Source organism: Pteronotus mesoamericanus, unplaced genomic scaffold (genome assembly GCF_021234165.1).
Source record: "Pteronotus mesoamericanus isolate MK-2021 breed Mesoamerican mustached bat unplaced genomic scaffold, CSHL_Meso_final contig_657, whole genome shotgun sequence".
Taxonomy (NCBI): domain Eukaryota; kingdom Metazoa; phylum Chordata; class Mammalia; order Chiroptera; family Mormoopidae; genus Pteronotus; species Pteronotus mesoamericanus.
In genome coordinates, this window is record NW_026555229.1 from 6,369,401 (window position 1) to 6,392,980 (window position 23,580).

General features: G+C 46.1%; 1 protein-coding gene across 2 annotated transcripts in view; it reads left to right on the forward strand.

Moving 5' to 3' along the window:
• Positions 1-22,009, forward strand: part of CNNM2 (cyclin and CBS domain divalent metal cation transport mediator 2) — a 128,102-nt gene extending 106,093 nt beyond the window's left edge. Inside the window, exons 3-8 of one of the 2 annotated variants that reach the window (XM_054581438.1) lie at positions 2,143-2,280; positions 4,299-4,468; positions 13,207-13,300; positions 16,934-16,999; positions 20,646-20,830; positions 21,531-22,009. In XM_054581438.1, coding sequence (XP_054437413.1) covers positions 2,143-2,280; positions 4,299-4,468; positions 13,207-13,300; positions 16,934-16,999; positions 20,646-20,830; positions 21,531-21,740 — 863 coding nt within the window. In that variant the 3' untranslated portion in view covers positions 21,741-22,009. The remainder of the gene's footprint in view (positions 1-2,142; positions 2,281-4,298; positions 4,469-13,206; positions 13,301-16,933; positions 17,000-20,645; positions 20,831-21,530) is intronic. The other variant, XM_054581439.1, reaches the window with a different exon arrangement.
• Positions 22,010-23,580: the final 1,571 nt, after the last annotated feature.

Here is a 23,580-nt window from a genome sequence, read left to right on the forward strand (position 1 = left end):
TTTCAAGGTTTGATAATGCCAAAGATGGGCCAAGGCTCGAGATGTCTGGGGTCTCAAAGATGGGACAGAGAAAGAACATTCAGCTCTGTTTGTCCCATTTGTCTTTTGAAACCTGACTTGGAGGTAGGAAATGGGTTGTTGAAAGGCCTGCGGCGCTCAGGACAAAGGCCTCCGTGCTCAAAGCAGAGTGATTTTATTCAGTTCCACTAGGAGGGGCTGTCCCTTATTTTCAAATTGAGGAAGTCTTCTCTGTGCCCTTAAAAGAATAAATTTTATATTAGCCAATGACCTGCTTCAGAAAGTTATCTTCTTTTTTTCCTCACATCTGTGTAGTGTTCATAAAAACCACCGGTTTCCATGTGACTTATACTTTTGACACTTGGAGAATAGTTAGGTCTCATAATGGAGAATATTGTGAGTGTCGACATTCTTTTCATTGTTCCTCACAGTGACTGTTTAATACCAAGTGCATCTGTGTATATTTATGTGTTTCCCCAGGGACAGTATTCATCGTAAGAAAGATAATTTAGACATTTATGATATCTTGAATGTTTGTATTTCAGTTAACTTCTTTCAAACCTTAGATTGATTTCATACAGAAATGTTGCCTAATGTAACTTACTGATATGAAATGCTGAGCTTGTGGTTTCATGTATATTCATTTAAAAAGAAAAGATTTTATTTATTTATTTTTAGAGAGAGGAGAAGGGAGGGAGAAAGAAGGGGAGAGAAACATCAATGTGCAAGAGAAACATTGATCAGTTGCCTCTCACAAGCCCCCAACCAGGACCTGGCCTGCAACCCAGGCATGTGCCCTGACCTGGAATTGAACCAGCGACCTCTTGGTTTGTGGGCAGATGCCCAACCCACTGAGCCACACCAGTCAGGCAGGTTTCAAGTACATTCTTGATTTAGATAGGTGATCAGAAATGATGGCTTTTGTTGTTAGAAATCATTTAAAAATTTTGTGTAGATTTATACTATCTGATTCTCAAAAGAATTTGAGATAGAAGAAATTATAAATTGTGATCATCTTCCAGGAAAAGCCTACTAAGCAATCTGTTTCGCCCTGGGCATGAAATGGTAGTGCAGACTTTCCACTCTTGGGAAAAGGAGCAAGCATTTGGAGCCTTGTCTTTAACCTAGTTTATCCTGGATCATTTTTCTGATCCAGGATAAACTAGAAAAATACTTGAAAAAAGGTTTAGCCTTAGACCTTCTAGATCAGAGGTTGGCAAACTGCAGCCTTAGAGTGCCTGCTAGCTGTTTTTGTACGGCTCACAAGCTAAGAATTTTTAAATTGTTGGGAACAATCAAAAGAATAATTACTTCGTGACATGTGAAAATATTATGGGATTCAAATTTCGCATCTGTGATAAAGTTTTATTGGAACACAACCATTCTCATTCACTTATGGCTGCTTCCGCTAAACAACTGAGTGGAAAAGTTGCAGCAGAGACCACACGGTCTTCAGAGCCTGAAATACTTGCTTTCTAGTCCTTTACCGAGGAAGTTTGCTGACCTCTGTTCCGGATCACTTTCTTCAAAGTTGCTTGACCTTGAGGATCCCGTGGTCTGGGGTGGAAATGAAGCGAACAAATGTTACTATTAAAGTGCTGTTCTGTGAAAGTGTTTTTGTTTGTTTCTTAAGAGATTTTGCTTGTGTATTTGTTTTTTCTTTTAGCACAGGCTAGGAGCCTCTTGAAGGCAGGCACTCGCTCTCCTTGTGTCTTCTGTAGCACAGCGATTGTTCTTGACTGCAGTGCGGTGACATTGAGTAGCAGGACGCTGTGCACTCGGGCTGACTCCTCTGTTGCCGTGTGGTCGTATAGGTTCTGTGAGGGGAGGGTTTCTGTCCAGGGCTGCCCGACAATGTACTTGTAAGGGCTCTAGAGGTCTTCCTGAAGTATATTTAGAGTTGCTACTCATCAGGTTGCCTGTAACTTACTTTGGATTGTGTTACGCCTCTGCAGCACTGGTTTGATGAGGATCCTCTCTTCCTTCGTTCCATGCGGTGTTTGTAGGTAGAGTGCCCACAATCTGGAGAGCCCAGCCGTTCCAGTATATTTTGTAATATTCATTCTGAAAGAGCCCTGCTCTAATGGAATGCATTTCCTTACTTTTTTCTTATTCTTTCCTCAGCGGATAACAGAACGAAAAAGAAAGTGGCCCATCGCGAAAGAAAACAAGATTTTTCTGCCTTTAAGCAGACAGACAGCGAGATGAAGGTTAAAATATCACCACAGCTTCTCTTGGCCATGCACCGTTTCCTGGCAACAGGCAAGTGCAGCTTATCACAGTTTGAAATCTCTCCCAACCCTGGAGTGTGTTTCTCACCCACCACTGACTGGGTTGGGCTGGGGTGGAAACTGGGAAATGGGGTGAAAAGTAATGCCGCTTTTGTGTTTTGTTTTTTGTTTTGTTTTGTTCTTTTTAAATTCTCTCCTCTCCTATGTTCAGTGTCGGCATGAACTCTCTGAGACATTTACCAGGGGTGGACCAGTAACTTAAAATTGGTCTGAAAGGTAAGGATGAATGTTAGTGCCACACTGCATGTGAACGGTAGGCCAGGCCGCCTGCTTCCAGCTAAGCCCGGGGAGAGCAGCTGGTGGAGTAGGCTGACGGTGCGAACCAGACACCACCTCCCTGTGTGTTGGACAGTTGAGTAAATTCTCTCTCCAGCTTGCCTTGGAAGAACAGTTGGATAGCAGTGATAACACAGGTGATATGATTTGCAAAGAAGAAGAATAGATTTTCAGAACTAAATCTTTATCTTTTATGGTTTTAATGAAATCAGAAATTCTAAGAACTTGAACATGGATTTCTTGATGGCCTCTTCAAATCAGATCGTTAACTTGGGCCCATTCCAGGAGGCAAGTGTGCACATTATTAAAACTACCTACCCAGCCGGCACTGACCGCTCCAGAGAGGTCAAGGTTGAATGGACTTAAGAGACGGACTAACCCTTCTCACATCCCCAGTGGCTGTCTAGGCGAAGGGTGAGCTCTGTTGGCCCAGGGGAAGGATGAGAAAATCTGAAAGTACCCAGTGACCTGTCAAAGACGTCTGTCCAAGATGGGCAGCCAATGCCTTTCAACTGCGTGCATTGTACTTAAACTAGTTTGAAAAGAAGGCTGACAGCAGCTACATGATGAGACGTTACGCATTCTTTAAGATCATGTTTTCATATCATGGAAATGCAATGTAATATTTACAACATGGGAAAATACCCATAATTTAAAGTGAGAAAAAAACAGGATATAAAACTGTGTACAGGAAGATTATAGTTGTGTTTTCGTGCATATACACTCATACACAGGCACACATGCCTAGGCAAGATACCGGAAAGAAATGCCCACCAGTTGCTCAGAATGGTTACAAGTGATTGGTTTATAGGTAATTTTCTATTGTCCTCTTGAACTTTTTCAGTGTTTTCCAAATTTCTACAATGTACTATCTTATTTTATTACAGAAAAGCACAGAAGCTAATACAGAATTTATACTTTTCAGATCTAACATGATTTTTAAAAAACTTTAAACTTATAAACTTATCTCTAACTTGTTTATTCTTCCTCTGATTCTGACAAATGTTCTTCATCATTTAAGAACCACAGTTTAAAACTGAATGTTTCCCTCCTCTGCCTCTGAGACACCATACAGTCCCGTTTCAGTGTAGCGGCACCCTTCAGTTGGTAATTTTGGTTTTTCTTTTAAATAAAATTGATGTCTCTGTAAGTATAGATCAACATAACTTTTTTGTTTAAATTAGCAAGCTGGAGTGCATGTCGATGTGTGCACGTGCCTTGCTTTTACTCCGAGTCTCTCCGTGGTCCTTTTCCCAGACCTTCCTGGGGCATTTGAATGGGAAAATGAGATGCGGGGGCACCGTGTCGTGCGCCTGGTACTAACCCCCACCCGGATGCTTCCTGACCTGGCTTCTTCCTTTGGCTGTTGTTGGACAGTCAGACTATTGTGGCTGTTGAAGGGCTTCTTTGCAGTCAGGGAGTCTGTTTCTGGTTGATTTTCATGTGTATCAGTCAGAAAATTAGGGTGTTTTTGTGGAACTGAAACCAATGACAGGTTGAAAAGGAAGAATTTTAAAGAAACATGCGAAAATTCAGCGTTCTCTAATTTCTCCCAGGTAATCTGCTCCGAGTGGATCACCAGACGGAAGTCTCGTTAGTTCATATTGTATCACTTTGATTCCAAGTATTCTTATTATCTAAACACCTTAATCACTAATATAATTTTTTCCCACCCATTTGAAGTGTAATATCAAGTTGTGTTTATATCTATAGAAGTAGAAGCATTTAGCCCATCCCAGATGTCAGAGAAGATCCTCCTCAGGCTGCTAAAGCACCCCAACGTCATCCAGGAGCTGAAGTTTGATGAGAAGAACAAGAAAGCCCCAGAATACTACCTCTACCAGCGCAACAAACCTGTAGACTACTTCGTTCTCATTTTGCAGGTCAGAAGAATTACTCAGTAGTTTGATCTCATTGAGCACCCGTCCTTCAGTTCGGAGGAGATGAGGTGTAGGTGAACAGTGCCAGGGTTTACATATTTGGCCTCCAGGGCAGCCATGTAAGTGGGAGAATTTCATCTCCCTGTTTTCGTATCTGTAAACTAATTCTAATATAAAGCAATGTCATTAGTTACTTTAATTTCCAAAACTGAAGGGCACTTAGTGAGTGCAGAGGCCCTGAATCCAATGAAGAATGGTGAATTCAATTGTTAGTATTTTTCAAAGACGTTGGGGGAGTTACCTATATATGTCTAAATCTTGGCTGGGCATTTGAAATTTAAATGTCTTGAGTCCCTTAGGTCCTCTTCTTTTATTTTCCCACCCCCTCATTAGGATTTTGTCCTAGAGATGTCTTACTCTATCTCCTCTCTTAACACCATCAAAGTATTCCGTTTATTATTGTTTTTATTCCTGGTTACTAACCAGGCTGTTTTACGGAGGAACGAACGTCATAATCAGAGCCTCTCAGGGCAATGGTGACTTGATTCCTTCTCACTGTAACATAACCCACTGTGTAGGTGGGAAGGTCGATCCAGCTGAACCCTCCATGGGGCCTTGGTGCTCAAGTTAACAGGAGGCCCTGTAATACCGCAGTTTGACTTAATAGAGCACCGTCCTTGGTTGGCATGGTGACCGAGATGAACATTACAATGAACACAGTGCTGGTCTTACTCACTTCATGTACCTCTTTATTGAAGACTTACTTTATAGAAAGGAAATCTTGAGTTTATTTCAATACAAGAATACTAGCCCCTTTGATATTCCCCGGTTTCTTGGTTACTTCCAAGATATTAATTGGGGGTATCATTATAAGAGTGTGATTAGTACAATACTTGGTATGCCCTCAAATTTACATGAGTCCAGCAGGGTCCCAATTATCCAAATGAATTAAGCAAATTCTTTTTAATTGAAAGTAACTCTTTATCAGACACGTAGGCATCAGAAGCTCTAGAAAGTGCCGTGTTCATGTTTGTGCTCGTGCCCGAGTTTGGACAATATTGCAGGATCTGGAAGCAGAAGTGAGGAACCAAAGAAAAATCCATGATTAGCTGGTTATATGCCACTTTCATACAGTCTTTCTTGGAGCTCTGTTGTTGGGGTTTTCTAATTCAATACCAAATTCTTCTAACCTTAGTTTCATTCAACCCTAAATAGTGTGTGTGTGTGTGTGTGTGTTTAATCCTCACCCAAGGATATGTTTATTGATTTTAGAGAAAGGGGGAGAGAGGGGAACAGCGACTGGTTGCCTCCCACATGGGCTCCAAGGGAATCGAACCATGAGCTTTTGGGGAACTGGACGACGTTCCAGCTCCTGAGCCAGTTCTCCAGGGCTGTGTTTTTCCTTTACAGGAGATGGACTAGCTCACAGCTCTGAGGGGGCTGCAGGGAATTTATTTACTGCAGTGAGAGAATAAAATATTTGTTTTTCAAAAAACCTAGATATGAGTATTCCTTAAAGCTAGGGAAACTTTGAATTACATTTAAAAATGGTTATTTAGGCCCTGGCTGGGCAGCTGAGTTGGTTAGAGTATTGTCCCAAAACACCAAGGTTGCGAGCTCCAACTCCAGCCAGGGCACATACAAGAGTCAGCAAATGAGCACAAAACTAGTGGAACGTCAAGTTGATGTGTCTGTCTGCCTGTCTTTCTTTTTCTCCCCTCTCCCCCGCATTTTCTTCCTTCCTCTCTCAAATCAATTTTAAAATGGTTAAGACAGTTTTAAGGATTGGCATTGTGAATTTCAGCAGTAATATTAGAAACGGTGAGGATTTCAGCTGTCGATTTTTATATAGTTAGAATTTATGAAGTTGGGATTCAGTAATGCTCTGAATGTATATTAGAAAGCCATGTTTTGGCTGATGGATTTAAAAAACAAATTTTATGGAAGAGGACTTCATAATCCCATGTCCATTTACAAGTAAATCTTTTAATAGGAAGATATTTTTGACAAGACATTTATGTATATGTACCTGTTGGAATAACTATGTCATGTGTATATTTATATGCATGTGACACGTTTACCGAACTGTTGAACTGATGATGATGTGGGAGTTTTATAAATAGTAGAAGTGCTGGATAAAAAGGATTTGTGGGGGTGTTTAAATGATAGTTCAGGAGAAAAATGTCTAAATAAGCAAATAAGAAATACAATTACTATTCCGTAGCACATAACCAGATTGACTTTAATAAGTATAGGAATAATAGGAAACAAAAGGAATAGGTTTTTTTCTTTGCCAATTATATAACCAAGAGAACAGAACACATTCTTTCCTGTGGTGTTCATTTTTCTTGTTGATTTCACACCTCAGATTTTTTTGTTGTTGTTCAAGTGCCCCATCCATACTCTTTTTCAAGACTTCTGGCGTGGACTCAAAAGGGATTTTTCCCTATGGAGTGAAATCTGTTCTTTTATGGAGGTGACAGGAAGCATCTTAGAACTTACACAGCCCTTGACAGTACTGAATACCATTGCACTTGCTACGGGAGAGGGATTTAAGGCTTCAGTACCAAAGCTCCTCACAGATTTTTAAGTTTTGCAGGGTCTGTGTCCCAGTGAATAATGGATGCTTAATCTTGAGTCAAGTACAAATAACACCCATTTAAAAAAAAAAAAAAAGACTACTTGTATACCCAATGTTGACCCAATTTTTTAATTTTATCCTTACCTGAGGACATGCTTATTGATTTTAGAGAAAGAGGAAGGAGAGGGGAGAGAAACATCCATGTGAGAAAGAAGCATCGATCAGTTGCCTCTCTCTCATATGTTCCTCAACCAGGGACCGAACCTGCAACCTAGGCATGTGCCCTGACTGGGAATTGAACCTGTGACCTTTTGGTTTATGGGGCGATGCTCCAACCAACTGAGCCACATAGGCTGGGCGGTGGACCCAATTTTAAAAATTCTACTTAAATATGTGTAAACATAAAACTTGGCATAAATTCCTTTTGTTTAGAACTCTTAACTACAACTATAAACCAAAACAAATTTGCAGTTACTATTATATACTAAATGTGTAGATGGCATTTGGCTGGTAGGACAGCCCCGGTGGTCCCAGAGGCAGGGAGCTCTAGTGCAGGCTCTTTTTGGGTCCGGCTCACCTGGGTGTCTGTGTGCCTAGTGATGACTGTACCCTTCAGCCCTTCGCTCCGTGGGGGCTCTTTTGAATGTTTGTACAGTGTCATGCTGTAATCGGGCTTCCACTGGGTATAACTGAATTATTATGTGTTTAGTTTTCCTCTGTTCCCTTCTCTTCATCCCAGTGCTTCTCACACTTTATTAAATGTTGGAATCACTTGGGCTCCTGGTAAATGCCAGGTGTGGTTCAGCACGGTCTGGGGTGGAGTCTGAGATGCCACAGCTCTAACCAGCTCCCAGCTGAGTGCGGAGCGAGGCATCGTTAGCCATGGTGCGTCCAGTAGCAGCCTCTTGGTGTGGCAGCGCGAACGGGAACACCACGGCAACGTTTTTTTTTTTTTTTTAATTTAACATTTATGAAGCGAACTTGCAGAGTCCCAGGACTACATCTGCAAGCTCCAAATTGAAAAAGATCGGTAGGGGATGTCTGAGCACCCGTCCCCCGAGGCCACGGACAGACAGACGTCTCTGGGGCGTGCCTCCGCTCTAACTGGGACTGCTGGCCAGGGCTGGTGAACACGACCTGGTGTTTGCGCCCCTGGCATTTAATTACCTCCTTTCAGTTGTCAAGCACCACTGAGTGCTTCATGGTGGTAATTTAAAAACAAAAGGACTCAAGAATGCGCAGGAGGCCAAGTAGATGCTTGGTGGGTGGTATCTGATGACATCTTTGGTCTCCGTGAATCCTGGTCCCTTGATGTGGTCTGTACCAACCAGGATAGCGCGGGCTTCCCCGCTGAGGCAGGTACACCCGAGCTGGGAGTACCTTGTGGATACTCAGAAACTTTGAGAAGAGTTACCTACCCAGTACCTTCCCCAAGAGGAAGGTAGGTCTCTCTTTGAAGGCAGTTTCATTCGGGAAGTCAGCTCTGCCTGGGACAGGGCGGCCGCCTTCCTCTTTGGTCAGGTTGCCAACATGACGCCCTAGCTCCCTTTCAGAGTCCGTCTTTCCTGTCCTGATTTCTTTTGTGACTTGTTAGGGTAAACTTGTGTATAGCTCAAAAGGAAAATTGATATGTAGTGTTTTCCTCATATGGAAAAAGTTATTATCTGAGAAGATACCTGATTGATTTTGAGCCAGACAAGCCATCTCCTCTTGAAGTGGCCCCTACTTTATAGACTGGCAGATTTATCTGGAAGTGGTCACTTTTGGAGCCATCGACTCTCATATGTGAATAAAAGATGTGTTTGCTGGATGCTTCTAAATCTCACCTGCCAGAAAAGCTTCGCTCCTGGGGACATGATATAGGGCTGAGCAGTTTGGGAACTGTAGAATCTTAGAGTGTCATAGCTGAGAAAAGAACTTCAGGAATCCTTTAATCTATTGCAGTTTTATAAGCAAAGTAAAATTAGTCTAGTGCAGTGGTTCCTAAAGGCTGATACTTAAACTTTTTACTAGTTTGAGGCAAAATGAGAAAAATGAAGACAGTTGCAGTGAATTCTTCATAAAACTGTATGTATTCAGTTTAAAAACCTGACAGTTATTCTGAAATTGTGTATTTTGGGATTGAAATGTCTGCTTTTTTAGGAAGCGATGATAACAGCAGATAGCTCTGTTTTTTAAAATAGGTTTTATGAACTAAAAATTTGGTGACCCTCTGTGTCTCCAGTATTGAGGATGGAGGCACATTTTCCTAGTTCTTGGAATGCAGAGATCTAGGAACCACTGACCTGCTGTGTCTGTCCTGGACCTTGGTGGCTCTAGACCAGCAGTTTTCCCCAGGCCTGCCACAGAATTTCTAAAACGCGTGATACCTGACCACTTAGTCAAGGCCACTGACCTCTTTTTCCCTGAGCTTGTCCAATAACAAAATGACAACAGCCAACACAACGATAGCCATCTGATGTGAATGAATGAATCAAAGTTATACCTATATTTTTGTCTGATTGGCAAAAGATATATCGATAGATCTACCTGTGTGTGCTGCAGATTTTAGTAGTTAGTTTATGTGTGCCCTGAGAAGAAAAAGGCTGAAACTCACTGTCCTAGACTCCAGAAGGAAGGAGGTTGGCGCTCCCCGGCCTGGGTGCCTGCCGAGGAGCCGCCCACTGAAGCGGCCGCAGTCTAGGCTGGGGCTTTGAATCCCTGTGCAGCGTCCCTGTTTAATTAGCGGGATTGCAGCCACCATGACTTTGGGGGCATTTCTCGAGAGACAGGGCGCACAGAGGTTCCAGAGCTGGGCCATCATTCACAAACTGCCTTACGGCAGTGACTCCCACGCTTTGCTGCCTGCTAGAGTCACCTGAGCTGCCGGCTGCCTGGCTGCGCCCCACGCTAGTTTAACCAGGATGCCAGGGAGAAGCAGCCAGACATCGGTTTGTTTTGTTGTTGTTGTTGTTTGCTTTTTAACTCCCCAGGCATTTCAGCACACGGCAGCGTCTCCGTCCTTTGAGGTTCCCCGGCAGAGCTTCAAAGCATGGGAGTCGTGGGTGCGTCCCGGGAGCTGTGTGCCCAGGACGGAGGCCAGCAGGTGCTATGCAGCCTCTTTGGGGGAGTTACTGTTGCCCTCCTGGCTCTGACACTTGATTATAGGAAAAATAAATGTGAACTGATGCCTGTTTGCAGGGACACAGAACACAAAAGGTCCTGTAACTTGTAAAACACATGATCCAGGTCAGCTGGAACCCCATGTGGATGGAAGCCACCATGGGGCTCTGTTGCATTTGCTCCTTGCTCCCGGTTTCCTGCATAGGAACTCAAGTTAATGCAGTGGTCCTGCAGCCACCACCTCTCCTTCCCCTGCTCTCTTAGGGGGCCCTGCCTCCCTCCTCCAGGGCAGCCACTCGGCCCTGCTTCTCGCTCTTTTCTGCCAGCCTTTGACTGTGGCTCCTGCAGACACCACCTCTTCCTTCCACACACCCTCCCCCGCCGCCTTCTGTGTGCCCCGGATTCCTGACCCTGAACAGCCGTCGCTGGAGCCCCAGGCCGCCCTCCTCACCTGCTGCCGTGCCTCTCCTTGCAGACGCCGGCTCTCCCTGCCCCTCCGCTCTCTGGCCTCTTCCGGGCACTATTCCTGCAGGCCGGCCGCGACACCCCTGCAGGACCCTGACCCTCCTTCGATTTGGGAGGTTCTCCCCTCTCCTAGTTTCCGTGCTAACACAGCTGTCCGGTTCCCCTGGTGTCTGTTTTGTCCTTGGGTCCCGTAGGAGTTTCCGTTTCTCCCCCTGCCCTTGGTCATGGCCGCACGCAGCCCGGTCCTTTTGGTCCTTTTGGCTTCCCGCTTCGTACTCTCTCATCTCCAGCCCCAGGCCCGACCTTTCTCCCGACCTTCATTCTTCATTTCAGCCTTTTAAATGGACTCTTCTGAAGGCCTCGTTCTTAAAGGCTATCTGTCCTCTCCTGCTGGCCCCACCACGGTGCCCTGCTCCCAGCTCTTCCGCCTCCGCGCAGGGTGTCCCGTTCTCCCCTCTTAGAGCGAGCTTCTGCTGTGGCTGTGGGATCCCCATCCCCTTCTCTCCCTTATCCTTTGGTGGTTTCACCAAATTATGTTGATTCCTTATCCATGATCTTTTTCCAATCCTGTGGTTGCCGCTCCAGTGTAAGTCTAGACTTTATCTCCCTGAAACCGTATTCCCCTGTCCAAGAGCCTGACCTCATTAGCCTCTCGCCCCAGGAGCGTCACAGCTGAATCTGCTCTCCAAACTGCTTTTCCAAACCCGTCTGCCCCGTCTTCCCGAGCAGACGCAGTGAGCCGGCCGTCTGCTCTCATCCACGCTGACCTTCCTTCACTCTGTTCCCTTCTCTTGGCTCAGTCAAATCCTACGGCTCCTTAGATAGTTCCTTCCTGTATAAAATTGTCTTGCTATAAGAAGAGAAAGTAATTTTTCCCCTCTCAATTCTTTTTATTCGTATTGCCTTTTTCCTCCTGTAGAACTTGACTGCTTTGTATCGTTGATTTTCATGTGCTCTTACCTCCCTACTGGATGGTAAACTCTTTGAGGGCACGGAGAGTCTTCCCACAGCACCCCCGTGTGGCTCCCCGTATGGCTGGGTGTTCAGCACCTATTTGCAGGTTGATTTTAATTATGGGTGAAGTTTTCAATTCCTTTCTAATAGCAAAAGAAAGTGGTTGGGGATTGGTCAAACTAATATACCCATTGAGTGAAGGAAAACCTAAAAGAAAGACAACAGATAGTTTTCTAAAGTGATTTGAGAGAAGTCTTCCCTATTTGGGAATTTAGCATAGAATAACCGGGAGTGATCAAAATAACAGTTTGCTTTAGTGATGGCATGGTGTATAAGAGCTTGTTCTTTGGTTACTTAATCTTTCTGAGCTTCCCACTCCTGATTTGTAAGAGGGGGATAATTGTGTCTGCATCATAGAGCTGTGAGCATGAAATGAAACAATCAAAGCACTGTGAATTGTTAGCACAGGTCCTCTTCAGGTAGCTTAAGTTTTTTTGACGATTTTATTTATTTTTAGAGAGAGGGGAAGGGAGGGAGAAAGGGAGAGAAGCATCAATGTGTGAGAGAAACATTGATTCATCGCCTCTTGTACACACGCTGACTGGGACTGAACCCGCAGCCCAGGCATGTGCCCTGACTGGTAATCGAACCCGAAACCTTTCACTTCACAGGCTAACGCCCAACCAACTGAGCCACACTAGCCAGGGCTGGTAGCTTAAATTTTGTTTGCCCTTCATGAAGGATGCACCGTAAAGGTACCTGCTCACTGAGAGGCAATGAGAGCCATTCTGACCCTTGGCTTGGAAATCTAGCAGTGCAGCTCACTTATTAGGGTATAGCAGCAGCCCAGAAAAACACACTGAGTATCTCCTGTGAAGGGACTGTGATGGACCCTAAAGCTATAGGGACGAGTAAGGAAGGCATAGTCATTGTGTCCCGGGGAACTGATAAGAGTGAAGGAGAAGTTGTAGGCAAGCTGTTAGGGAGAGGGGAGAAAAGGAAAAACCTTAGGAGATGTTTTGTCCTGATGGAAGACGACTTTCTTAAGGCGCTTTTCCAAGACAGTGAGGAAAAAGTACTGCAGTGTCCCAGTGCCTCTGGGAAGTCTGGATGGCAAGGGCTTGGCCTGCAAATCGTCAGCTCAGTTAGGGGACGGGGGTAGTAAGACAAGAGCTCCATCCCTGGGAGCCAGTTTAGTGATCTCCGTCCATGGCCACAAATCCTGCTGACCCTTGGCCCTGACTGCTGCAGCTCGGGGTCCTCCAGGACAGCTTGGGTGACTGTCACTGGGCATCTTCTCAGTGTTTGTCCCACTGAAGAAGCAAGACATGATCTTTTTATCACTGGGAGGGCTCCTGAAGAATCCACAAACTGAGGATGCGGGGAAATAGTCAGTGGCCTAGAGAAATTAAACATCACACTGTAACTGTCACCTCTGCGCCCCTAGCCAAGTCTAGTTTTCATATTTAAGGTGCATGCATCCTCTCCTCTAAGTGGGAAAGGTTGTCAGAGGCCTCCCTTCCTTGGGATTGTCAGGAAGGGAATTTAGAGAACATCTAAGGAAGGACACAGTCCTGCCCGGGGTTTGCGCGTAGGTCCGCGTGCTTGGACTGAAGATGCCCCCCTTTTCTTCTTACAGGGGAAAGTGGAAGTAGAAGCTGGGAAAGAAGGTATGAAGTTTGAAGCCAGTGCTTTTTCATACTACGGCGTGATGGCCCTCACAGCCTCCCCAGGTGAGTTTGCGTCAGCCTCCGAGGTCCTGGCCCTGTTGCGGGGAGTAGTGCCTTTCTGCGTCGCCTTCCTTTCTCTGCCTGCCAGGTGGCCCTGCATTTACCTCTTGAACTTTTTCCTGAAGTCACTCATGTATACAAAAAACCTGCACAAATCACAAGTATCTATACTTATGTAAATTTTCACAAACTGAGCACGCCCGTGTAAACCAGCCCCCTAATCAGAGACAGGACATCGCGACCCCACGGGGCCCTCTGCCACCACCCTGTGAGCCACTGTCCCCCAGCACTAGCCACTGTCTCCACTGTTCTTGAACTTTACACTAATGGAATTACTCGGGGTGTATTACCTTGGCTCTGGCTTCTCTCCCTCAGTGTTGTCTTTGTCACTTTCGTCTGTATTTCAGGGGCGCTTCTACTCCGTGTCTTCCCATTGCTGTGGAGTGTTCCATGGTGCGAGTGTGCGGCGATGCGTTTATGCCTTTCATTGCTGAGGGGCGTTGGGGTGGCTTCCTGTTTGGGGCTACTGTGGGTTCGTGGCTGTAAACCCTCTTGCACCTGTCTTTTGGTGGGCGTGTGTGCTTGTCTGTCCGGCCGATGTTTAGGAGCGGGGTTGCGGGGTCCCAGGGAGTGAGGGCATCTTCAGTTTCATTCAGAAGCTTCTGTCCATCAGTTTTCCCACGTGGCTGCAGCAGTCCACACACGTGCCTGCACTGAGGAGAGTTGCTGCGGCTCTGCACCCTCCACTTGGTGTTGTCATTTAAATGTTAACTATACTGAAGGGTTTTAAATTTCCATTTTCCTGAGAATGAATGAGGTAGTTTGTTTTTATATATATATATATATATATATATATATATGGCCTATATCAAGCTCTTCCTATCTAGAGAGCTGGCCACTGAGTCAGCCAGCTGGGGGTGGCTGTGCTGTGGGTGTTAACTAAGGGCTCTGAATGCCAGGAAGCGGTGTCTGTCCTGGTAGGAATGTGGGTACAGACACCTACCTGGCTTGCCTCTGGGATGGGACCTGAATAGTCCCTCCTGGCATTGCTTGCTTGCCAGGGGGGTGTGGGGGGGGAGTGTGTGGGGTGTGGGTGGGGGTGTGTGTGTGTGTGTGTGTGTGTGTGTGTGTGTGTGCATTCTACCTTATGCAGGCTAGACCAGGGCAGGCAGGTAAACACAGGGCCTGTAGTGCCACCTTGTGGACAAATGACAGACCGGGCTAGGAAACAGCTTTTGCAGACCTCAAACTTAAAAATAACCCATCCTAAAAAAAAATCCTGTCACTTCTAAAAATCAATCTCAAAAGGGGACAGATACCTCCAGACAAGTCTGTCTGTGTGATGCTGGTCCTCACTTCCTGTGCCAAATGATGTCTCAGTCACCAAGGCGTTACAGTTAGAAAACCAGGGAGATGTCAAGAACCCTCACGTTTCCAAACCTCCCCTGCCCCAGATGCACCTTCATATGCTCCCTGGGAAGGTTTTTGAGTCACATGGCCAGTGTCCCCAATGCCAACTGCTGACTACCACCCAGTGTGAACATAACCCTATCTAACCCCACTTAACTAGTCGGCATCAGCTGTAAACTTGAAGGTGATCTTCTGTTTTCACTGCTTGTGAGGAGACAGGGAGATTCATACCCAGGCCAGGAAGCCCTGAGCCACAGCCTCGGTTCCATCATATATGGTTGTCTGCCTTTGAGAGAGGCCCTTGGCTTCCTCATTATTAAAAGGATATAATAACAATATCTCATGTGATTAAAAGAATAGAATGTACTCAAGTACTTTGTAACCTTTAATGCTAAAGAGGAAATGTTGGTATAACAGGTGTTAAGATTGTGACTATTTTGGGGAAGCAACCTCAAATTAGCCCAGGAAAGCAGAATCAGATTAATAAAGCTGGAAAGAAAGCTGGAAGAGTAAATTGTACATTTTTATTGATTACTGGTTCTCGAAGCCCATATTGGCCCAGTTCATACTGAACTGTGGATTAGGTGGGGGTAGGTCCCCTTCAGAAAGGAACTGAGGAGCCGGTCATCTATGCAGAAAACCGGGGGTGCAGCGGGGGGAGGAGGCTGTCTCCCCAGTTTGGAAATGCCAGAAAGGAAAGAAATTTCATTAACAGCATCTTACTGTGAAGTCCAGTATTTTACTGGACTTTACAATTCAGATTTGGGATTTTGTATGTTCATTGAGAGATGCAATTAATACAGTTAATCTCAAGATAATATTCCTATTAATTTTGATTTTGCATAGAAAAAGCCTACAGTAATCTGTAATCAAGATTTGCCCAGTTATATGTCAGTTATACCTCAATTTAAAAAAAACAAACCTGCCCTGACCAGGTAGCTCAGTTGGTTATGGCATCATTCTGCTATGCCAAGGTTGTAGGTTCAGTCCCCGATCAGGGCACACACAAGGATCAACTAATGAATGCATAAATAAGGGGAACAACAAATTGATCTCTCTCTGTTAAATAATTTCTTTAAAAAAAAAACAACTAAGTGGTTAAACAACTATGGCACATTTACACAATGGAATACTATTCGGCCATTAAAAAGAAGAAAATTTTACCCTTTGCTACAGTATGGGTGGACCTGGAGAATGTTAAGCTAAGTGAAGTAAGCCAGTCAGAGAAAGACAAATACCATATGATTTCAGTCATATGTGCAATCTAATGAATAAATTGAACTAACAAGTAAAATAGAGACAGACTCATAGATGCAGGAGGACAGCCATGGGCCAGGGTAACAGAGGGTGGACGGATTGAACAAAAATGGAAAAGGACTCATGGACATGGACAACAGTGTGGTGATTTCAGAGGGGGGTGGATGTAAGGGGGTATAAAGTGACTAAATGTGAATGGAAAAAATATAATAAAAAAGTTAAATATAAAGTAAAAAAAACAAACAAACCTGCCCAGAAAATAGAAAATAGGACGCTGCCCAGCAGGGCAGTGTGGCTGGACGTTTCAGTCAGCTGGGGCTGCAGCTCCCTGTCTGAGGTGGCAGCGAGGAGTACGCCTTTGTTCTGGCTGTTCCCAGGAAATCTGTGTATGACGTTTATTTACTTGCCTCTAACACTTTCACATTTCAGAGTATTCCAAAGCCATTCAAAGCATCAGGTCAATGTTACAATCAGACTAATTACAGATGTAAATGAATGGAATTTACACTCAGACTGATTAAGGATGTAAATGAATGGAATGACTAATTGCTCACTGCAGATAGGGCTGCTGTAGGCAGAGCTGTGAATGAGAGCCGGCACAGCGGCTTGGGTCCTGCTCTGGGGCCCGCTGGTTAATTGAGCTCCCCTTTTGCATGGCTAGTTGTGATTTAAGTCCTTCAGAAGAGCATGTTATGAGCTATAACCCAATTGGGTATTAACAGCTTAAGAGATTTCTAGGTTTGTAAAGAAGCATGTGACTAGGATTTCAGCCTCCCCACATTCCTCCTCCTGGAAAGCAGTATGCTGTTTTGTTTTGTTTTGTTTTGTTTACATAACATTATGTAGGCTTTTTGGCTTCTGGAATTGATGGCTTATATTGGTAGGACTGGTATCCATTTCTGTCCCCTTATTACAGAGATCTTTCTCGCCTTTCAATATGGTCTCACCCTGTTTTTCTCCATTTTTCAGTTCCTTTGTCCCTGTCTCGTACCTTTGTTGTCAGCAGAACAGAGTTGTTAGCAGCAGGTTCTTCAGGTAATTCTGCATGTTTCCTTTTCATAATTCTTCTGATTGTCCCCCCAGACCCCCGCAAAGCCTCCCTTGGTTTCCCTGTAAGCTCCAGAACTCCACATTTCTGTGCCGTCCTAGTGAGCGAGTATAAGCCTGCAGCAGGTGCAGAAAGGGCTTGGGATACTGGCAGGAAATCTTGGAACATGAACAGCGATGAACCCTGGGAAGGGAGAGTGCTTCGGACCTGGACCGTCCGTGTTCCCTGCCTGTCCCCCAGACACCACTGACCTTGGGTTTTCGGGGCAGCAAAAGGCGGCAGCTTTTGGTTCTTTCTCTGACCTCAGCAAAGTCACGGCGTGTGGAGGCTGAGGCCCCGAGGACCTCAAAACCTGAGGATGCTTCTCCAGAACCCACACAGCGGGAAGCCGGAAGGACTGGGGGCTTCTCTTGGGAAGCCCCCAGCGCTGCTGTCTCTTTGGTCCTTCCAGCATCCATGGGAACGGGGTACGCGCATTTCTGCCTCTGTCAGGCAGGTGCCCCCCCCCGCCCCCCCCCCCCCCCCCCCGCTTCTCCTGTCTCCCTCTCTTTGCTTTGAAATCACACTGTGCACATTCCTAACAAGCTGCCGGCTACTGCCCTGCAGGGGAGTCCGTTGTGCCTGGCTAGTATGTCCAGCTCCTAAAAACAAAAGCAAAGGTTTAATCTTTCTTTAATTAAAGTTGCTGGGTTTCCTATTTGATAGTACAACTTTTCTGTATTTGTTTTGTTCCATACAACTTAAATTTTAAATATCTGACTGTAGAAAATTGTGTTTCATAAACCAGTTTCAGCAAAACTCTAAAATGCTGATATTTGGTACAGGAAGCAATACTTGTCTTAGAAACTAATGTTCTCTCAAATCTTTGCTTTAAAAAGCTTGGGGTGTTTGGGGGTAAGATATCATTCCTAAGGCTATTTGAATCAAACCAGTTGGCAGACTATACAAACACAAACATACATGTGTGCACATAGTATATTTATGCGTATGTTTTTTCTCCTCCCCATTTTATTTGCTGGCACCTGCCACCTGTTTAAAATGCGACAGAAGCTGAAGTAGAGTGACTTGGATGAAACTCATGGAAATGTCATTTGTTTTTTATGTTTCTCATAAAACTTAAGAGATTTCTTAGCTCTGCCTACTCCATCTGATGCAGTAACACAAAAACACATTTTGCAGGTCCAGGCCTTCGGGGAAGCTGGTATTACCATAATATGATACGTAGTAAATGGGGGTTGAATTATATCAGTGATTTTCAGCTCTTCTAAATGGTGCCTTGTAGTTCCAAGGGAATAGGCGGGGAATGTTTCTTGAATGTACCTTTCTTAGCTCATTAGCAAAAAGACAGGATTCCTAGGTAGAATGAATTAAAAAATGCCAAGACAAAAAGCAGAAAGGAAGCAATTCTGAGAAGGCATAAAGAGGAAATCAAATTGGAAGTTGTTTTGATAATCATCCAAAATTTTGGCACATAAATTTGGCAACAAACACATCCTGAACTGGGGAGAGGCCATCTAAAGTCTTTATTCTCCTTCGAGTGAGCATACATACGTTTACGTTGCGTCGCCTGTTGACGAGAGGCTGATCACTCTGGAAGCCTGTTGAGCTGCAGAAAGGGTCCTGCAAAGGGAGTTGGCCTTTCCAGATGGGCTGCAGGGCCGGGCACTGGATCCCTGGCAGCGGAGAGGGCCCTTCTCACAGAGCCAGAGGCGGTGGGTTGAGAGGAGGCTGACTGGGAGTCTAGATGCATTGGAAGACCAGAGGAAAGGCCCTGTAATCCTCCTCAGGAGGAAGTAACAGGAGACTCAATAAGGCATCAGGCCTGCGATGTCTACCTGTGAACACACAGGGTCTGATCTGTAAGCAAAGTGCCCTCTGAATGTTCCATTTTTGTAACCTTTAAATTGTAACACACAGGCATGGGCACCATTTTGAAAGTATCTGTAGAAATGGTGATGTGATTTGGGACTAAGGCCCGGTGATGCAGTGGCATCTCTTGTTTCAAAGAACCATTGGGTCTGTCAGCCTGGGTGAAGCTATGCCAAGTATGGGAAGGCTTGCTCATGAGGGTAGGCCCATGGCGGAGGGGTCTGACAGGAAGTGAGCAGGAAAGAATATGATGATGTTAACCATGCTTGTTTATCGGGTATTTAATGGGTGTCAAATGCTATGCTAAGCACTCTATACATTACCTCATTTTGAATCTTCTTCAGACTACATGAGGTGGGTGGTATTATTATCATCTGCCTTTTACAGGAATCCGAGGCTTTGCAAAGTTGGAACATCCGATCAAAGTTCCATTCTGCTAAACAGAAACCATGATAAATTATTAATGTGCCCTGTTCTCTCAGAAGATAAGTGGAAGCAGCAAGAGGGACTGCTGCTCTTGAGTTTAATTTTGACCTAACAATGGAAAATTGGTTCATGACGTGAAAATTGTGGGGAAAGTTGTGATGTGGAAATTTTAGCAGAAAGTGGGGTCTTCATTTGATGTTCCTTGAGTATTTACCATGGTTTGTTCTGGGTGCCGTGTTTTACAAGGGACATTTATGAATGAAATCTCAGTGAAGGGTGACGTGAAGAACCGTTGATATATTTAACTTGGAGACGAAAAGATGTAAGGAGAACATACTGTCTTTGAACTTTTAAGGGCCATTTCAAGTAGCGAGGAATGAGTCACTCAGCTCCAAAGAGTAAAGGAGAGATGTCATTTGAAATTAGAGAGGCAGTTTTTGATGGGCATGGTGATTTTCCAGTTGTTGAAGTGTGGGGCCAGCTGCGGGCCAGCTCCTCCGTGGGAGTCTGTCAGGGACCCTTTTGCATGGAGAATTGGTCCAATCCTGTGACATGATGCAATTCAGGACCTGTCCAGTGTGGGCACCTGGTTAATAGTTGTGGAATAGATTTGATTGGAAAACCAAAAACGGAAAAGGCTCTGTGAGGGGCAGGTGGGGGGCTCTTATTTTGAAGAAAATTTATGTTAGACACTATGGTGAACTTGCCTTTAAGAGCAGCATCACTTAGACTCACCTGAATTTCCTTTTAAGGATTTGGTGTCTCCTGGCATTGAGACATCCTTGAGCTGCATGACGGGGGTTTATTGGAGTCAGAGGCCAAGATAATGAGCTTGGGTGGGAGGTTGGGTAGGAGCAGATAGAACTATTTTGATCCTTTTAAAACACGTACTGATTTATGGACACCCTCCAGAGTCTTTTGCTTTTGCTTCTGGCAAAGTAAGGAAGTGCCGCCTTCCCACAGCCTATGTTTGTCTCAAGTAGCTTCTGTGCTTGGGCCGCACTTCCCCCGGTCTTGGCGACGCTCCTGACAGAGGTGCCAGAGGTGCGCGGCCACAGGGCCTGTGCCACGGAGGCCGGGCAGGGCTGCGCCAGCTCGGGTGAATGGGGCTGCGCCGTGGGGGGAAGGGGACCCGTGGCCTGGGCGGCCAGGGAGCTCTCGCAGGGGGCCCGTGTGGCGGCGGGCTGTATGGCTGAGGCGGCTGGCATAAGTGGATGGAACCCATTTATTAGTTACTACTTTTTTATTATTTGGAAAATAAAAAGCTGCCTTTATTGGTGACAGCTGCTTCACTTAGAAGGTGGGTGGGTTTTTTATTTTTTTCCCCTCCGTTTTCAGGTGAAAACAAGTCACCGCCTCGCCCATGCGGCTTGAATCACTCAGACTCTCTCAGTCGAAGTGACCGGATTGACGCAATCACCCCGACGCTGGGGAGCAGCAATAATCAGCTCAATTCTTCATTCCTTCAAGTCTACATCCCTGATTACTCAGTGCGCGCCCTTTCTGATCTCCAGTTTGTTAAGGTAAGAGCAGAGTGAGCCGCTTGGCTGGACCTGGCAGTTCCAGGTCAAACCCACAGCCAGCCATGTGGCTCCCCGGCCCCTCCACTGAGCTTCTTTTTGTCATTTTGCGGGTGCCCTGCCTCCAGCTCCTGTGCCCAAGACTCAGGTGGGGAAAAACATTGATCTCCTTGTCTCTATCAAATGAGCTGCCAAGTCAGAGGTGGCTTTTTCAGGGAATGAGAGCTGGAGATCACAAGAAAAGGAATCAACTTTTTTCAGCGAGTCTTCAGGAGCTGGGGCTCCGGGGACTCTGCCTGGCCCTGGAAGGGCAGAGGTCAGAGCCTCGGAAGACTGGCCAGGGTGGGGTGGGAAGAGCCCTCCGCTTGCCTTCTGCCCTGGTGACAGGGTTCTTTTCTTAGCCTGAAGTAGAGGTCTTTTGGAGAACGAGCCAGCTTTAGCTGATGGAAGCCTAGCTCCATTTTCTAGTCTGTGAAATTTTGAGACAAAATTTGGAAATGGCTCATGTCAGTAAAAACTGACTTATTTACCAGAGTCAACCGGAACTTTAAAAGGTGGCTCAGTTGGTTCTCAAGGATGACTTTCTCCTGGAGAAACTACTAGAGGACTTTCGGGGGGTTAACAGGTGATGCGCTATCCAGACGAGAGAACCTAAAACTAAACATTCTCTTGGTTTGTGTTCTGTACCACCTTCTGGCCCCAGATCTCAAGACAGCAATACCAAAATGCCTTGATGGCATCCCGGATGGACAAAACGCCTCAGTCTTCAGACAGTGAAAACACTAAAATTGAATTGACTCTTACGGAGCTGCACGATGGGTTGCCAGACGAGACAGCTAACCTGCTTAATGAACAGAACTGTGTGACGCACACCAAGGCTAACCACAGCCTACACAACGAGGGCGCCATCTAGGGCACCCCACCGGCCCTTGCCCCTCCCGCCCCCACGGCCAGGCCGCCTCTGTGAGACAGTGAACCCCATTAGTGTGAGCTTGTGTGCCATGCTGCATCCTGCAACATCCTGAGACCAAAGACTTTGTCCCCTTCCTGGAAGCAGCAGAGGAGGTCGGTGAGAGTAGGAATGGAAACTAGAGCTGAAGATCGACAGCTAGGGTGTGGCCTTCGCGATTTTGGAGATGAACTTCTTCCGCCCAAATAGAATCATGTTTATTTTTTCAGCTGTACCTTTTTATTATTCACTATCCTCTTTCCTTGATTTGCATGAAGTTGAAAATTGTTGGAATTTATTTTTTTTCCCCAAGAGATCATGTTTTTAAAAAGTGTCTTTTGCAGAGTTTTAAGTTGTCCAGGCTGAACTCTACAGTGATGATGTGACCCCACTAGGATATGAACTTGCCCCTCCAATTGCCTTCCGTGGGCCCTCCCAGCGAGGGGCCCCCTTCCTCTGTGCCCCAGTGGGTGTCGCTGTCGAACCTGAAGGATGAATGAAGACCGCGCTGATGCCGACCTGCCACGCCTGTGACGTTGTGGGGAGGAGCCTCTACAGGGACCTGCAGTCAGTCGCCGCTCTGAGCTCAGTGTTGTTTTAAGTCAGTGTTTAACTGTGTCCCTTCCCCTCGGAAAGGTTTAAATTTGCTTGGAATGTGATTGTGCTCCCACTCTTAAGGAATTTTTATCACCAAAATGAATGTTAATGAATTTTAAACCCATGGTTTATCATTGGCAAGAGGCAAGGTGGCTTCACCCCGACACCGCTGCAGCCGGGGACCTCGGGCGCGGCCAGGCCTCCTCCCCACCCCAGCTCGCAGCGCGCGCTGCTCTCCTCCCCACCCGCTCTTGTTCACCCGAGATGCTGCTACACAGATGCCAAATGGAAATCCTCCGCGGGGCTTTTGAGTAAACACGTGGTGTGGAGTTCAAGCTCCCGCTTCCCACCGGGATGTGTGTCCTTGTCAGAAAAGGAGCTGGGCCTTCCACCTGTGCTCCGTGCTCCATGCTGAGAAGTTTTTCCTAAACCCATATGTTTCAAGGAGGGAACTTCGGGGACTGCCAGCCCCTGCCCCTCTTTCCAGGGAGCCAGCTGTCCCTCCTCCAGTGTCCCTGGGCCCATGGGGCCCGGTGGTGGCTGTGTCCTCTGCCCGAGGACCTCTGTGCCTCAGAGGCGGCCGAAGCCAGAGAGGCTGCCTATAGAGCCAGGGTCAGTTTGGCCCCAAACAGGGATTCAGAAACCAAATGTGTATTGTGGCCATTTCATGTGTGTCTCCGCATTATTTTAATACCAGATTCATCATGTGTAGAGAAATTCACGTCTGAATTCTTGGCTATCTTATCTGTGTTTTAAGTGTTAGCCCAAGGGACGTGTGCATTTTATTGGCAACATCCGTGCACTGAAGTGAATTCACACCGACCACAGTGTTTGTGCAGCGCTGTCAGTCCACGCTGCGGCCAGTCGCTAGCCAAGGAGATAGATAGCACTGTCTCCGTGGGGTCCCAGGCAACAAAGGGAAGCCCTGGGGCTAGGCAGCAGTGTCCTCCCTCCTCAAGGTAGGCATGTGCACCCCAGGCTGGTTCTGCGGGGCGGGAGCTATGCTTGGGGAGTAGCCAGCAACCTTCTGGCTCGCCTTCTGAAGGCAGTTTGGTGGCTCCAGTGCCATACGCACACTTGGCGAGTCTCTCCTCTGGTTGTCCTGCAGCGTCCTGCTTGGGGGTTCCTCAGAGTGGTCTGTGCCCCTCCTGAGGGAAGTACTGGCCTCCCTTCATGGGAGAGGGTCTCAGGGGTGTCCCTAAAGGGG